This window comes from Bradysia coprophila, unplaced genomic scaffold, assembly GCF_014529535.1.
Source record: "Bradysia coprophila strain Holo2 unplaced genomic scaffold, BU_Bcop_v1 contig_75, whole genome shotgun sequence".
Classification (NCBI taxonomy): domain Eukaryota; kingdom Metazoa; phylum Arthropoda; class Insecta; order Diptera; family Sciaridae; genus Bradysia; species Bradysia coprophila.
In genome coordinates, this window is record NW_023503989.1 from 9,358 (window position 1) to 25,772 (window position 16,415).

The window sequence follows — 16,415 nt, forward strand, 5'->3', positions numbered from 1 at the left end:
TAAAAACATTGAAAATTTATGTTGATTTTGTACGAACAATCGCTTTGCATTGGTACGACACCACTAAATAATTGGGCATGCAGTACCCTGCAGTACTCCATTTTTATATTTTAATTCAAAATCAACTAAAAAACGTTTTTAGTGTAGTAATCTTATACCATGTACCATTAATAAAATGTCATAAGCTCAGTTTGATCTAAAGACAACTTGAGTTTGTATGAAGCTAATCTAATCCAATATTATTCATGAACAGTCGCTTTTTGATACAAATGTTTTAATAATATGTCTTTGCTTACCTGCAACATTCAAAGTAGCATTCCGGCTTCTTACTGTTCCCAGTTCATTTCTAGCTTCGCACCAATAAACCCCAGAGTCGCTTTCACGGCGAGAATGAACCACCTGGGTAACATAGCAAAAAGATGAAGAAAAAAATTATTTATTATCTCAATAAATCAAATTATTGTGGCTGAAAATATTGTAATATCGATTCGACGAACGTCTGAGAAAAATTTTATAAGCAATTGAGGTTTAAAGAGATTTTATTATTTGGAAGCATAAGTTCATATAAGAATACAATAATTTTTGGTGTACACAACATCCACTATGCGGTTAGTGAAGAATAATGAATAAAGAGGAAAAATTGATTGCATTGCGAGAGAGCCTTTGTTTTCGGAACAAAAATAAATTAGACCACAATTGTTCGAGATGATTGTTGAAGGTGGCAAGAGGTGATGTGAACAGCATCATCTCATAATCTCTATTTCATCCGTATAACGATGGAGTAATAAAAGAAACAATCATAATAACAGTCGTTCACTAGATATATGATATTCTAGTTCAACAACCTTCGTTAAAAGATTTTTTTATCTTCTCTTTTTTGGTATTTTTAGCCCCGTACGAAGTACTGGGGGCTTATAAGATTAATATGCCGTTTGTAACACGTCGAATTGGAAGCACACAGTAAGGGCAAAGCATTTGGTTATGTTCATAGACTACGAATCCGCAATAAAAAAAATGTCCGTCCGTCCGTCCGTCCGTCCGTCCGTCCGTGACCCCACTAGCTTGAGCAAATCACAACCTTTTTTCAAAATTCTTTTTTTCCCCGATTGGTATCGACAAAAGTAAGGTCAAGTTCGAAAATGGGCATGGTAGGGTCGGCCCTTCCAGAGCTAGGGCCCTATAGGTGTTTTTCAGTCTTTCGACGATATCTACCGCAATACGCACGCAATAGATGCTTGTGATATATCAAATGAAAGGTATTGACGAGTAGAACAAAGTTGCTGAACATTGTTTTTGTGTAGGATGCAACGCGAGCTTGTTGGTAGGGCTCAAAGGTCGTTACTCGGCCCTAAGAGTTTTTTCCACATAAATCGAGTAAATCTCATCCGATTTTGCCAGATTTAGTTTTTTATGGAAGGTAATTGAATACCGAAAAGAACGTGTCGAAAAAAGTTTCAAATTTGGGCCCTTGGACTAAGGCCGCTACTCGGCCCTAAGTGTTTTTTGCACATAAATCGAGTAAATCTTATCCGATTTTGCCAGATTTAGTTTTTTATGGAAGGTAATTGAATACCGAAAAGAACGTGGCGAAAAAAGTTTCAAATTTGGGCCCTTGGACTAAGGCCGCTACTCGGCCCTAAGTGTTTTTTCCACATAAATCGAGTAAATCTTATCCGATTTTGCCAGATTTTGTTTCATTTGAGAGATAATTGAATGCCGAATTGAATGATGGCAAAAAAAGTTTCAAATTTGGGCCTTTGGACTAAGGCCGCTACTCGGCCCTAAGTGTTTTTTGCACATAAATCGAGTAAATCTCATCCGATTTTGCTAGATTTAGTTTTTTATGGAATCTAATTGAATACCGAAAAGAACGTGGCGGAAAAAGTTTCAAATTTGGGCCCTTGGACTAAGGCCGCTACTCTGCCCTAAGTGTTTTTTGCACATAAATCGAGTAAATCTTATCCGATTTTACTAGATTTAGTTTTTTGTGGAAGGTAATTGAATACCGAAAAGAACGTGGCGAAAAAAGTTTCAAATTTGGGCCCTTGGACTAAGGCCGCTATTGGGCCCTAAGTGTTTTTTGCACATAAATCGAGTAAATCTCATCCGATTTTGCTAGTTTTGGTTTCATTTGAGAGATAATTGAATACCCAATAGAAAATAATATCGTAAATTGTTGGTTTTATTTGAGAGGTACTTCGTACGGGCTTTCGTAATTGCGCTATGCGCAATTTTAAAAATAAACACTTTCAGTAAATTTGACCATGCCCAACTTGACTTGCATTTTGGTAACAGACGCATTAGAGGGTTGTAGACGTATTAGGGTTCCGGGCGTATTACGGCTACGGACGTATTATGGTTACGAACGAAATAGGATTACGGGTCGTACGGGGCTAAGTCGCAGCAAACGCTCCGACTGTTCTGATGCCTTGTTTTTAGCCCCGTACGAAGTACTGGGGGCTTATAAGATTAATATGCCGTTTGTAACACGTCGAATTGGAAGCAGACAGTAAGGGCAAAGCATTTGGTTGTGTTCATAGATGACGAATCCGCAATAAAAAAAATGTCCGTCCGTCCGTCCGTCCGTCCGTCCGTCCGTGACCCCTCTAGCTAGAGTAAATCACAACCTTTTTTCAAAATTCTTTTTTTCCCTGATTGGTATCGACAAAAGTAAGGTCAAGTTCGAAAATGGGCATGGTAGGGTCGGCCCCTCCAGAGCTAGGGCCCTATAGGTGTTTTTCAGTCTTTCGACGATATCTACCGAAATACGCACGCAATAGCTGCTTGTGATATATCAAATGAAAGGTATTGACGAGTAGAACAAAGTTGCTGAACATTGTTTTTGGGTAAGATGCAACGCGAGCTTGTTGTGAGGGCTCAAAGGTCGTTACTCGGCCCTAAGTGTTTTTTGCACATAAATCGAGTAAATCTCATCCGATTTTGCTAGATTTAGTTTTTTATGGAAGGTAACTGAATACCGAAAAGAACGTGTCGAAAAAAGTTTCAAATTTGGGCCCTTGGACTAAGGCCGCTACTCGGCTCTGAGTGTTTTTTGCACATAAATCGAGTAAATCTGATCCGATTTTGCTAGATTTAGTTTTTTGTGGAAGGTAATTGAATACCGAAAATAACGTGGCAAAAAAGTTTCAAATTTGGGCCCTTGGACTAAGGCCGCCACTCGGCCCTAAGTGTTTTTTGCACATAAATCGAGTAAATCTCATCCGATTTTGCTAGTTTTTGATTCATTTGAGAGATAATTGAATACCCAATAGAAAGTTGGCAAACAATTTTGGGTTTCTAAAATAATATCGTAAATTGTTGGTTTTATTTGAGAGGTACTTCGTACGGGCTTTCGTAATTGCGCTATGCGCAATTTTAAAAATGAACACTTTCAGTAAATTTGACCATGCCCAACTTGACTTGCATTTTGGTAACAGACGCATTAGAGGGTTGTAGACGTATTAGGGTTCCGGGCGTATTACGGCTACGGACGTATTACGGCTACGGGCGTATTATGGTTACGGACGAAATAGGATTACGGGTCGTACGGGGCTAAGTCGCAGCAAACGCTCCGACTGTTCTGATGCCTTGTTTTATTAATTTGTAACATCGGTTAGCCAGTTCTTTAATTAATGTTGATAAATACATATTAAGAACATGAATTTATTTGTAGAAATATTTCTTTGATCCCATGGACGGTTTTTCATTTAATTTTATGATTTTTAGCCCCGTACGAAGTACTGGGGGCTTATAAGATTAATATGCCGTTTGTAACACGTCGAATTGGAAGCAGACAGTAAGGGCAAAGCTTTTGGTTATGTTCATAGATGACGAATCCGCAATAAAAAAAATGTCCGTCCGTCCGTCCGTCCGTGACCCCTCTAGCTTGAGCAAATCACAACCTTTTTTCAAAATTCTTTTTTTCCCCGATTGGTATCGACAAAAGTAAGGTCAAGTTCGAAAATGGGCATGGTAGGGTCGGCCCTTCCAGAGCTAGGGCCCTATAGGTGTTTTTCAGTCTTTCGACGATATCTACCGAAATACGCACGTAATAGCTGCTTGTGATATATCAAATGAAAGGTATTGACGAGTAGAACAAAGTTGCTGAACATTGTTTTTGTGTAGGATGCAACGCGAGCTTGTTGGGAGGGCTCAAAGGTCGTTACTCGGCCCTAAGTGTTTTTTCCACATAAATCGAGTAAATCTCATCCGATTTTGCCAGATTTAGTTTTTTATGGAAGGTAATTGAATACCGAAAAGAACGTGGCGAAAAAAGTTTCAAATTTGGGCCCTTGGACTAAGGCCGCTACTCGGCCCTAAGTGTTTTTTGCACATAAATCGAGTAAATCTCATCCGATTTTGCTAGATTTTGTTTTATTTGAGAGATAATTGAATACCGAATAGAATGATGGCAAAAAATGTTTCAAATTTGGGCCCTTGTACTAAGGCCGCTACTCGGCCCTAAGTGTTTTTTGCACATAAATCGAGTAAATCTCATCCGATTTTGCTAGATTTTGTTTCATTTGAGAGATAGTTGAATGCCGAATAGAATGATGGCAAAAAAAGTTTCAAATTTGGGCCCTTGGACTAAGGCCGCTACTCGGCCCTACGTGTTTTTTGCACATAAATCGAGTAAATCTCATCCGATTTTGCTAGATTTAGTTTTTTATGGAAGGTAATTGAATACCGAAAAGAACGTGGCGAAAAAAGTTTAAAATTTGGGCCCTTGGACTAAGGCCGCTACTCGGCCCTAAGTGTTTTTTGCACATAAATCGAGTAAATCTCATCCGATTTTGCTAGATTTAGTTTTTTATGGAAGGTAATTGAATACCGAAAAGAACGTGGCGAAAATTTTTTCAAATTTGGGCCCTTGGACTAAGGCCGCTACTCGGCCCTAAGTGTTTTTTGCACATAAATCGAGTAAATCTCATCCGATTTTGCTAGTTTTTGTTTCATTTGAGAGATAATTGAATGCCGAATAGAATGATGGCAAAAAAAGTTTCAAATTTGCGCCCTTGGACTAAGGCCGCTACTCGGCCCTAAGTGCTTTTTGCACATAAATCGAGTAAATCTCAACCGATTTTGCTAGTTTTTGTTTTATTTGAGAGGTAATTGAATACCCAATGGAAAGTTGGCAAAAAAATTTGGGTTTATAAAATAATGTCGTAAATTGTTGGTTTTATTTGAGAGGTACTTCGTACGGGCTTTCGTAATTGCGCTATGCGCAATTTTAAAAATGAACACTTTCAGTAAATTTGACCATGCCCAACTTGACTTGCATTTTGGTAACAGACGCATTAGAGGGTTGTAGACGTATTAGGGTTCCGGGCGTATTACGGCTACGGACGTATTATGGTTACGGACGAAATAGGATTACGGATCGTACGGGGCTAAGTCGCAGCAAACGCTCCGACTGTTCTGATGCCTTGTTTTTATTATCTACGAATACAACTTCTGGTTTTTATATATGATTGATGGTTTGATAGTACTTCATTAACCCTTTGAACCTTATGAATAGGGTTTATTCGTAAAAACAATATCCTAAGACAGAATGAAATAACATCGAAAGGCAAAACCTTTCTTAGATTAAGATCGACCTAATATAGATAATGTTGGGTAGGATTTCGTAAAACACTTTCCGTAGTCCAATGATTTGCTTCATGTATGTACATTTTAATCGTTTGAAACAAGTCAACAGGTTTTAAATATAATTATTCAGTAAACGTTCAAACAGAATACTTTCCTTAATATAATTATGAAAAAGTTAGACAGATAACCGTTGTCTTAATGGATCATATATTTCTTTGAAGAGGATTTTTTAACACTGTGGATGTACGTTTCCGAAAAACACCGTTCATTAAGGTGATATATTAGCCAGGCAATGTCAATAATTTATAATCCGACTGCTTCACATTGATTACAATCAGTGCATAAAGTAAAGAAAATTACACAGGAAATTATTTTACTATCAAATCGCTTAAACGTAAGTAATAAATACATCGATATCTAAACTGTATCAGACCATATTCCACTAGACATATTACACTTTTCCCATACCACATATCGAAAATCAAGATCAACGATAAAGCAATTTTTCTTTTACTCTCGGTAAGTCTACACGGCGAGGTACGGGAGAATAAACACCATTTATATATAAATGCACGAAGTAAGCTACCGTCTGAGATAAAAGTGAAAGATGGTAAATAAATAAAAGAGGAAAAAATGAATTTATAGCTGGTAAAGAGATTTACCTTTTTAAATAACACATGCATACAAAAAGGATAAAAGAAAATGAAGCATCCCAACGATAGAAAATTTAATTAAAAATATTTCAACAGGTTTTTCTGTGTTATTATTTTTATTTTCTCTCCCCATATTACATAAAAAAAAACGTAAAATATCCCTTTTTCCCATGCTAGAACTAGATACACATCCACACAGTTTTCTGTATGGCCTTCTTGCCTTAAAACCATTATCCAGAAGGAATTATGAATGGGATAGTTGGCAGCATGTATGCTGGATGTTGGAAGATATATATAATACGAATTACAATCGTTAGGCTAAGGTCTGGGCGGATATTTTAAAAGCTATATGTGTGCAGTGCATCCATCCTTCTAGGTACACATTCTACTCTCCTATACTCAATGCGAACGAGTTGGCGTATTCTGAAATATTGTTTTTAATAAAAATGTCCTTTGAACTGAATTCAATTTCAAGTTTCATTTGAAATATGGAGTAGGTGGGTGTAGACTCTTTTTAATATCATAAATTCGTGGAAGAGGGATGATAAAAAATATCACATTTTTAGAAAAAGATTTAACGATATCACATGGTTTCCATATTTCGATATTTATATGTCAGCTTTTGCTGCAGTCTCATATGGAAAAATTTAATTTAATTTAAGAGAAGCCGCTGATTAATCTATATTTTGATTCCAATTTTGTTCTTTAAGTCTGTAATCGTATTTCGTTACAGAAACAGAGTACATTTGGCGATATTGATGTTCTTATTCATCTCGATTTTCGTTGTAAGGAACGAACATACTAGTCAGTCATAACATCAACAAGCAAATAAAATAAGTATCTCAAGAAATAATAAAGCCGCACAAAACAATATGCTTTCCGAAAGAACACGTACGATGTCTGGCCGCAAGGCAAGCTGCCTTCCTAATATCCTCTCGAAACATGCAATAATATACATATAAAATTCTCGAAAACATCGTATAATTCCTTCACTGAACTGAATGTGTGTACCATGTAATAGTTCTTCAGTATTTTCCTGATGTTGTATATCATTTGAATTACCCCCAAAGACCACTTAAACAATGTGAAAGATCTACTCGACTCGATTGTGCTATATAAAAACAGTTATAGGTGTATTAAGTGCGGTGGAAGATGTGAAACTGTTACGTAGAAATTTCAGACTAAAACCTACAACAGACAAATACTTATCATGTAACTAGGGGGGATCGGGCTGGAGTTATGTTAAGGCATATGGTTTGATACACACACCGAAGGGTACCCATAAACTTGTTCAAGAGGGAGAAAAAGAATAGACATATGAGACGAAAAGTTCGCGCAACAAACCAGCAGATATGTCATCTTAATAATGTGAAATGTAAATTTGTTTTCATATTGTATGTACTCTTGTAAATATGAAAAGTTGGGGTTAAGCTATCGCATATTATGAATACATAAAATCCCAACGTAAATATCTAACTCTAAGAGCTTATAAATATGCTGGCGTTGAATGTATGAAGACGTTGTCGCTGCGAACATTGGTTTTTGTTATGTTAATGGAATTTTAGATTTGCAACTTCAAAATGAGGGCCTCATTTGGCGTTTGCACATAATTTATGTGTTGCAAATTTTTATTATTGTAGTTACAGCCAAGTAAATAGTTTATGTACTAGAGATTTAGCAATAATTTGTATATGTTATTGGTTATATAAACAAATGTCTACATTTAGTGTCTCATGATCTACTCTTGCAATCCAAGATTTGTTAATTTTCAATAAATATTTTCTAAATTTTTCATAGTCTCATCTCTCACCTTTAGAAAAAACAATCCTCCAGCTGGTAAAACCATTCTATGGCTGCCCGATTCAACTTTCAGTTTTTCACCGTCTTTGAACCAATCTATGCTTGGAGCTGGTGAACCATCCGCTTTACAGTTCAATGTAGCTGGATCATGTCTCGGCACCATAACGTCCATCGGATGTTCAGTGATTCGTGGATATTCCAATCCTGAAACAACAAGCGAAAAATTATTTTCAATTTCAACTTTGCGACAAAGAAAAAAGTTCTTCCAATATGTGTAACGAGCTCCAGTTCATGCTATTGTTTTGAAAACAATTATTGGCTAATGGCATCCGACGACACCAGCCAATAATTAATAATTTATCAAAAGTTTCTTAAAGTTTTCTTTTTCTGACACCCTCCTGGCACATCAATAACATGTAAGTGACGTTAATGAAACAGTAAATGCATTTTATGTACATCCGTGTCGTATTGTTAAATTACAAAACATTCTGCCTTTATTTCATTTCGGAAGTATTACCAACTTTGATATCACAGTGTATTGTGATGTGCCGTGTGCTATAGTCACTCAAATATAATGCCAAAATATTCCCATTTTATTAGATTAGTTAGTGCATTGTTACTCGTCTCATATGGTTGTTGCTATCTATATGTAGTTTTTACCTTATGTGTATACGTATTCGGATGATAATAGTGAAAATCCATACGTATATTATACAAAACATTTCCAATATAGCTTAGATATCCATGTATGGCATTAATTATCCATAAAATGAGACGCATGATTAGATTTTTCGAATAGTTGTTTTTCGTTATAATCGAAAAGTTAATTGCATTTTGGCTGTCTGTGTGTAATACATAAGTGGATGAACAGGAGAATGGTGGCGAATAGAGGATATATTATGAGATGCGGTATTATTCACAGCGAGAAGAATGAAAATATTGTGATCGATCGATGTAGTTTTTTCATCGTTTGTTTTCACTAAAAGAAGATGCTTCTTTTTGCTATGATGTTATCCCATTGGACAGACAATCAATGGAAAATTAAATAGAGGAGAAATTATGTTGAAATTTCATTCGTATGAATAATAATTCAATAAAATAATTTAATTTTAACTTCCTTTTTGACGGAATAACATTACGGACTGATTTTTTTGTTCGTAAAACTAAATCTCTGCCATATTTATACGTACTGGTGAGTTTTTTACAGTTGTTATCCCATTTTCCGACAAACTATAGCAATGTTCAATTAAAAATTTTTTAACTTGAATAATGTAAAATAAAATGGCATTATATCTGCAGGCATATAAAATATAAGCTTCTCTCTGTGTCAGCATCGTTCATTTAAAATATAAAAAGTTTGGATTTTAATTTGAATTTTGCGAACATTGCAAGGGTATACCTATTTTATTTGGTCGCATTTGTCTAAAAACGAATTGAGCTAACTAACTAAACTTGGTTATGTTGCATTCAGGATATACATACTATCTGACTAATGTTATGTATATCGTCATACTGGTCATAGAGCGTATGCTTGGTGAATTTAAAGTTTTTATTATGTGTATCACAAATAAAGCCAGTGAATAGAACATAATATCGATTGAAATATTATATAGAGCGGTTGCGATTTTTAGTTACCAAGATGTAGTTACCTTGAAGCTTCGATTGTTTTTAATTTTTGGAAATTGCTTTCATCAAAATATAGCAATCCTCAAAAATTAGATTGTGGTAAGATAACTTACTAAGAGACTACTTAAAATTGATCAGGAGAATTCAATTCAAATCGAGAGCTTCAACATTATAAAGCATTGCAGCTTGAACTGGATTTGGAACTTGATCTATATTTTCTAGTTAGTTAGCAAACGCAGTTGATTTATACACGACAATTGTCGTGCGCAAATATATTAAATACAAAAGGGTAAACCAATATATAAGTATTTGCGCACGCAATTGACAAAATCATACTACAATCATGAGGAATTCTTTTGAAAAACAGAATCTTGGAATTGGACGAATTTTCCATTGGACTTTTTTATATGTGCCTAGATTGATCCCTAGAACCTAAAACAACTTTCAAAAAAATTCTTCGAAGCTTGTGTGGCTGGTTGGAGGTGATCGAAAACTGAAATCATGGACTTTCTTACAGAAATTTCTCCAGGTACACGAGCCGTACAGGGTCGTGTGGGGTGTCATTAAAAAGGTAATTGCATGTACCTTCGGGGCAAGTAGGGTCTTGTTGGGTTTAAAATTCATCCAAACTGAGATATGTGCAGTTGACGTTTTCAACCGAAAAAAGACTGAAAACTTACATTTGTGGATGAATTTTAAACCCAACAAGACCCTATTTGCCCCGAAAGTACATGCAATTACCTTTCTAACGTGTAACTGTCTCGTGTAGCTGGAGAAATTTTGTGAGAAGAGTGCATGTTTTCGGTTTTTGATCACCTCACACTAGCCACACAAGCTTCGAAGAATTTTTTTGAATGTGGTTTTAGGTTCTAGGGACCAATACCAATCTAGGCACATATAAAAAAGTCCAATAAAAAATGCGTCCGATTTCAGGATTCTGTTTTTCAAAAGAATCCCTCCATGTGAAGTACGATTCTGTGTTAGTTACGGGTCGATGTGGTTTTGCATGAAAATTATTAATATTTCCACTAGCAGTAGATGAAATCTTGTTGCTAACACGATGTGCTGCCGAACACGTTTCGGAAAAATGTATGAGACGATAGTGCAGTCAACGCACTGAACTAGCTCAAGATCCCAGGGTTACCAACACAGGATCTTTTGTCCCACAAATATTTAACTTTGTCGCATATATCATCACTCCTTAAACCATAAGCAAAACCAAAAACCATGAGAGTAAAGAACGTTTTTTTTTTTGGAAAATTCGTGAATGCACCGCAATATTCCATTTTATTAAACCAATTTTATTTGGTCAGAGTTTTAAATAACTTCTCTGAAAATTGTTATATCAAATAAATGAATCAATATTTATTTAATAAAAAAGCAAATTTCTGTTTGTTTTCAGCGTGTTCTAACCGAAAATATTTTTCAATCTGGCAATCAACTCAAAAAATATTTGTTAAATCCAATTAAAGCTGTGCGGGCGTACCTAATTTTTATGCCCGCCCGCCCGAGCCCGAAATAATTTCGATAAAAAATGCCCGCCCACCTGAGGCCCGAAAAAAAATTTGGCGCCCGCCCGATATATTGTGTACTGCCCGATGTAAAATTTGTTCAGCCAAAAAGTTTTACATGCAACTAGCCTAAGAATAGCATAGCAACTCTAACACTTTTTTAACAATTTTCCTAGACAGACTTCATTCGTTTCGTTTAATACTTTGCTTTCTTGCATAGGATGCTGTACACCCAAGTAATTTGTGATGCCCGCCCAAAATATTGGTGCCCGATGACGTACCAGAAAAATTTTGGCCCAGCCGTGCCTGGTGTTATTGGGCGAGAGTGGGCATCGGGCGGGCCAAACTTCCAGGCTGCCCGCACAGCTCTAAATTCAATAGTAGTTCACCGCATTGGAAAACATTCAAGCATCTGACTACAAAAACACCATGCCATTATAAAGATTGTCAAAAATTTCTGACAAAAAATAAGATACACTTTTCGGCCTAACATCAATTCGACACATAAACAGAATCGTATAAATCCTATTTCGTTTACAAAATTTGAAAATTTATGGTAAAAATTTACATGAATGCATTTCACTCGTTGGTCTGCCTCCAAAATCCAACAAAAAAATAATTACACAATGCAACACTCAGAACATATAAACATTTTTTACAATGAAATGAAAATATCGTTATAGTCATATGTGTGTACTGTTCGTACTATTCCTAGGTGTTTGCATGATGGCAACTGTAAATATTACTTCACCAACCTATTTGTCCAGCTGGCAAATTCCCATAAACTTTAAATCGATTATTGGTCTATATATTTATCGGTTACCGCACCACTACCGATATTATTTTATCGTTTTCAGGGGTGTTATGGTTAGTTTTGTTCTATTTATTTGGCACCGGACAAAATAGTTAGTTTTCGCTAACCGAAATGTACTGATATGGTTGAATTGGTCCTCCATCGATGCGGCATCATTGTTCCATTTCACAGAATGAAGGTAAGTGTACTCTACGAATGATAATGATTATGTGGCTGTGCGATGTGCGATTCTGCATGCAACAACAAAAAAACTACAACAACAACATAAATCGAATGAGACAGGTGTTCTCGAAATTGCCAAAAATGAAAAGGGAGACTCAGATAACATTATTTCGAGTAGAAATTGAATAAGTATTTTCGGGTATAAATAACTTCCTATACGTTTTCAAACAATAAGAACGTCATTAAAATAGGAAATATAATTTTCCATTGTTGCATTACTTCATATTCAGTTTGGCTTGTATGTTTTCGAGTCCGGGGGTAGTACATATATATTTCCAATTCGATTTAGATTCAGTTGTTTTCTATTGTTCTTATCCAGTGGTATAAATGTTCCGTCCCATCATAATACTTATGGCTGTTTGGAATAAGTTCAAAGTGATACGCCACGTTGAGTGTGTGTTTTTGTTTGCGGTTGATTAAAAGTTTAACAATATTTTCGATGCGGTCAGTTAAACGTGTATAGCTGATACATGAGTGTCGACATTCATTTCATAAGTGAAAAGGCGATCATAATGCAGGGATTCATTGGGGGATGATGAAGAGGCTTACTTTTTTTTATAAAACATGCAATCTCGACCAGATGTATATAATGTTTGTGGAATTGGTTCTCATTGTTTCGTATCTGAAATATATGTAGGGCAGGCGAAACTTCTTTCTAGGCTAATTAAAATAGAAAATGTAATGATTGTGTGTTTAGAAGTGATTTTCAAAATGTTTGTCATCCCCTATCTATATAAATAACAGTAAGAGAGTTAGTGACAGGAATTTTAAAGTAGAATTACATTGAAGTTGGTGTCGTTGGAAAAAAAATTCCATGAAAATCTTGAATCGGCAGACTATTTACTGTTTACAATTGAGTTTCTGTGAAGATATTTCAGAAAAACTCGGCAAAGTTAATAGCCTCAATGTCAATGAGAAAAGCAAATGATATTTCTGAGAATCTTTTTTTGCAAATCAATTTAATTACAGTTTCGTCACCACGTACTGAGCCATATTCCTTATTTTTCAATCGCTAATCGACATTATTTTACAAATTATAAAAAAGAGTTTTTTCTTCTTCGATAAACGTAAGAACGCCGCAAATATTTATATGAACCATGGTAGTAATAACACCAAATTGCAAGTCGAATTATGTACGTGACTGGTCGATACAAAAGTGGTCTATTGAACGTGCAAAATGTTCCTTGGCCTTGTCGCTTTATTTGCCGTTCATATATGACCACTCCACATATCCTATTCAAGAAACAATCGTCATATATGGCAATCGTTTATTGAATCAAATAATTAAATAATAATCAATTGAATTATAAAATACCAAACAGATATTATTAAAATATGGTCGGTTATTTAAACGATAATATAAAAACGATGCAATGCAATGCAGCAAAAGGCAATTCGTGGTTGTATGAAATATAAAGTCCATAACAAGAAACCGGTTCACACGCATTTTACAAATAAGAAAATTGTTCTAAGTGTCCATATCAGTGCTGAACGTGGGCGCATTTCAGAATAGAAAGCATTGAAAGCACGTGGGACGATCTTGAGTCGTCCACTTTGTATTATTTATAAACGCTACTTTAACATCATGATATAACATGCAACCTGACAAGATGTTATATATATAACGAAGTCCATTACAGCATACTTTTTAAATTATAACGAACATCGAGTTCGTATTTACATTTTGTTTGTCTCTTATTTCGTCATTCCTTAAAAATTGTCGTCTTACTTTATTAAATGTTTTTATCGTTGAAGTGTAAAGCGAAGAAAAGAAAATATTTTCTTACATAATATTAGTGACATAAATCTCTCACAGAGTCAACAGAATCAACAAATACAAAAAAAATATTTTTTTCCATTGGTTTTATTTGGTACTGATTCAGGTAACTACTCAACGCGCACAACTCAATGTTAAATGGTAAACATCAATTACGTTGAACGCATCCGTATATAAACTGAACGTATTTTGATTCAAGTGAAAGATTCCAGAGCAAACCAGAACTAATATCCCGGCGTAATATCTCTCTACCACTATATATACGCATCGCATGGCGAAGCAGAGAAGAAGATCCACCCCATCAAGACACTTGATATATTTATTTTATTAAAAGAGATGCATTTCAAATTCTATTCCTGTTTATTCGAGTCTCACCCAGGCCCGTAGCTACGGGTGGGCTGGGGTGGGCTAAGCCCACCCTGGACTTCGTCTGAGCCCACCCTGGCGAAGGAGAAAAATAATAAAGTTGGGAAAAAATTAGAAGAAGTTAACAGTCTTAGTACAGAATGCGGATTTTATCATTGTTGCTTTCGTAGCCTCAGCAGCTAAAATCAGTGAATACTCAAAATAGCAATTACTGTTAAAATGTATGATTCAACAATATTGAATGAACATTTCAAAAAGCGAAGAATTGGTACTCAATTAGTTTAAGTTTAGTACACAAAACTTGCTGCTAGTTTAGGATTCCTAGATGTTTGCAAAAATTATCATTAATGAAAAATTTGGAGATGATTTTTACTACGGCGTAAAATAAATAAGGAAGGAGCGGTTCATTTTTGAAACGTCAAATAAGGGACCTAATACACTGTTTGAAAATTAACTCAAATGAAAACTGACATAAATTGAAAAATTTTATTCGCAAGCAAAACACAAAGGCTACTAGATAACACAGGTCCCTAGTCAAATCAAGCGCTCGTGCCTGGTTTACTTTACTCTGCCGTGTTTTTACGAGACAGTGAATTTTCTTTAATATAAGGTATGTGACCGATAGTTGGGAGGATCGAAATATTTTCAATTTCGAAGAGCAAATATCACTTTTACAGTAATTAATTAATTTTAAATAGATCTTTGCATTTGCATTCAATGTTGTCAGTACATTGAGACTTGTGTTATGGTGACCGTGGCTTGTGGTATTTCATATAAAATCGACAGACCAATAGTCAGAAACGTCATAGTACAAATTACGGTTTTCGTAGACCGTCATTGTGGGATAATTTTTTCAACATGTAAATTTCTATAAGCATCTCACGATCGCACTCGCAACTCTCGGTTAAATACCTATATCAACTTGTACTAAAACTTCATTAAAATTCATTTAATGGCCTGTCGAGTAGGTCGACTTACCCACATATTTAAGATAGTAAAGAATATAAGCCAGATAGCGAATAGGACAAGTTTGGTATTTTCGGAATATCTATGAGATATAGTAGCAATTGAAACTATAACCAATGATAGTTAGACAGGGCTAGGAATCTTTCCGATGGTGATAAAATGAACAAAGTCAAGATGTTAAAATAAATACTAATTTTTGCCAGATCAGAGGCCACCAGTACGTAGCAATTAATTTAACTTTCCATACATTTTCTTTAAAAAATCTCTGGAACGTAGCCACCCAGAAGAACGTTTTTTTTAAGATTTTTCGAAAAAATTGAAAAACTACATCGCAGTGTTTTGATATGTTAATTTAGTAGCGCAGACCTTCATTTTATTTAAGCCAATAAAATAAAAAATCGTAGGGTGATCATTGACAAAACACTAAATTTGTATTTTGATGCCTCATCCTGACTTTCAGTTTATATTTTTATTAGAAAGGTACATCAATTCTCTACAAACTACCAGTAGATCAAAATCGACCTGGTCACTTAATTCCTGTGTATTATTATTTTTTTAAATTAATGATTTTGAAATTTCCAAATTTTCCGAGGGTCGGCCCGAGCCCTTTCGTTTAAAAAAAAAATTCTTTTACGAAGTGACCACCTCCGATTCAAAAAAAATTTTCACCTGGAGGATAAAATAGATGTCTGAAAAAAATTGTAGCATCTACCATCTGGTTTTACGAAAGTAGTTTTCAAAAAAATCGCCTGCGGCGCACTTCACATTATATTTTTAATTACAAACAAAGAAAAATTGTATCGGGCTTGAGCCCACCCTGAGATTTCGCTCTAGCTACGGGCCTGGTCTCACCACTCTTTGTTCGACTAGCTTGACTAACTGGTTGCACGGGTATACTACCATGCACTCCTTGTGTTTACATTTTTTTGTATGCCTTTGAAGACTTAAAAGGGTTTAACCATTCAATGAATAAAAACAAAATAAAAAAATAAAAATTTGAATGTCAATAATAGTCCTTGTCTATTATCACATAAAGTCGAGCGTTTTCGTTTTTATGCAAATGGAATTCGAATAAGAGAAGATGTCAGAAA

General features: G+C 35.3%; 1 protein-coding gene across 1 annotated transcript in view; it reads right to left on the reverse strand.

The window, feature by feature from the left end:
* Nucleotides 1-219: 219 nt before the first annotated feature.
* The window catches only part of LOC119084524 (roundabout homolog 2-like), a 53,869-nt gene continuing 37,673 nt past the window's right edge, over nucleotides 220-16,415 (reverse strand). The window contains exons 3-4 of the mRNA XM_037194537.1: nucleotides 8,053-8,246; nucleotides 220-399 (exon numbers count right to left, since the gene is read on the reverse strand). Coding sequence (XP_037050432.1) covers nucleotides 244-399; nucleotides 8,053-8,246 — 350 coding nt within the window. The 3' untranslated portion in view covers nucleotides 220-243. The remainder of the gene's footprint in view (nucleotides 400-8,052; nucleotides 8,247-16,415) is intronic.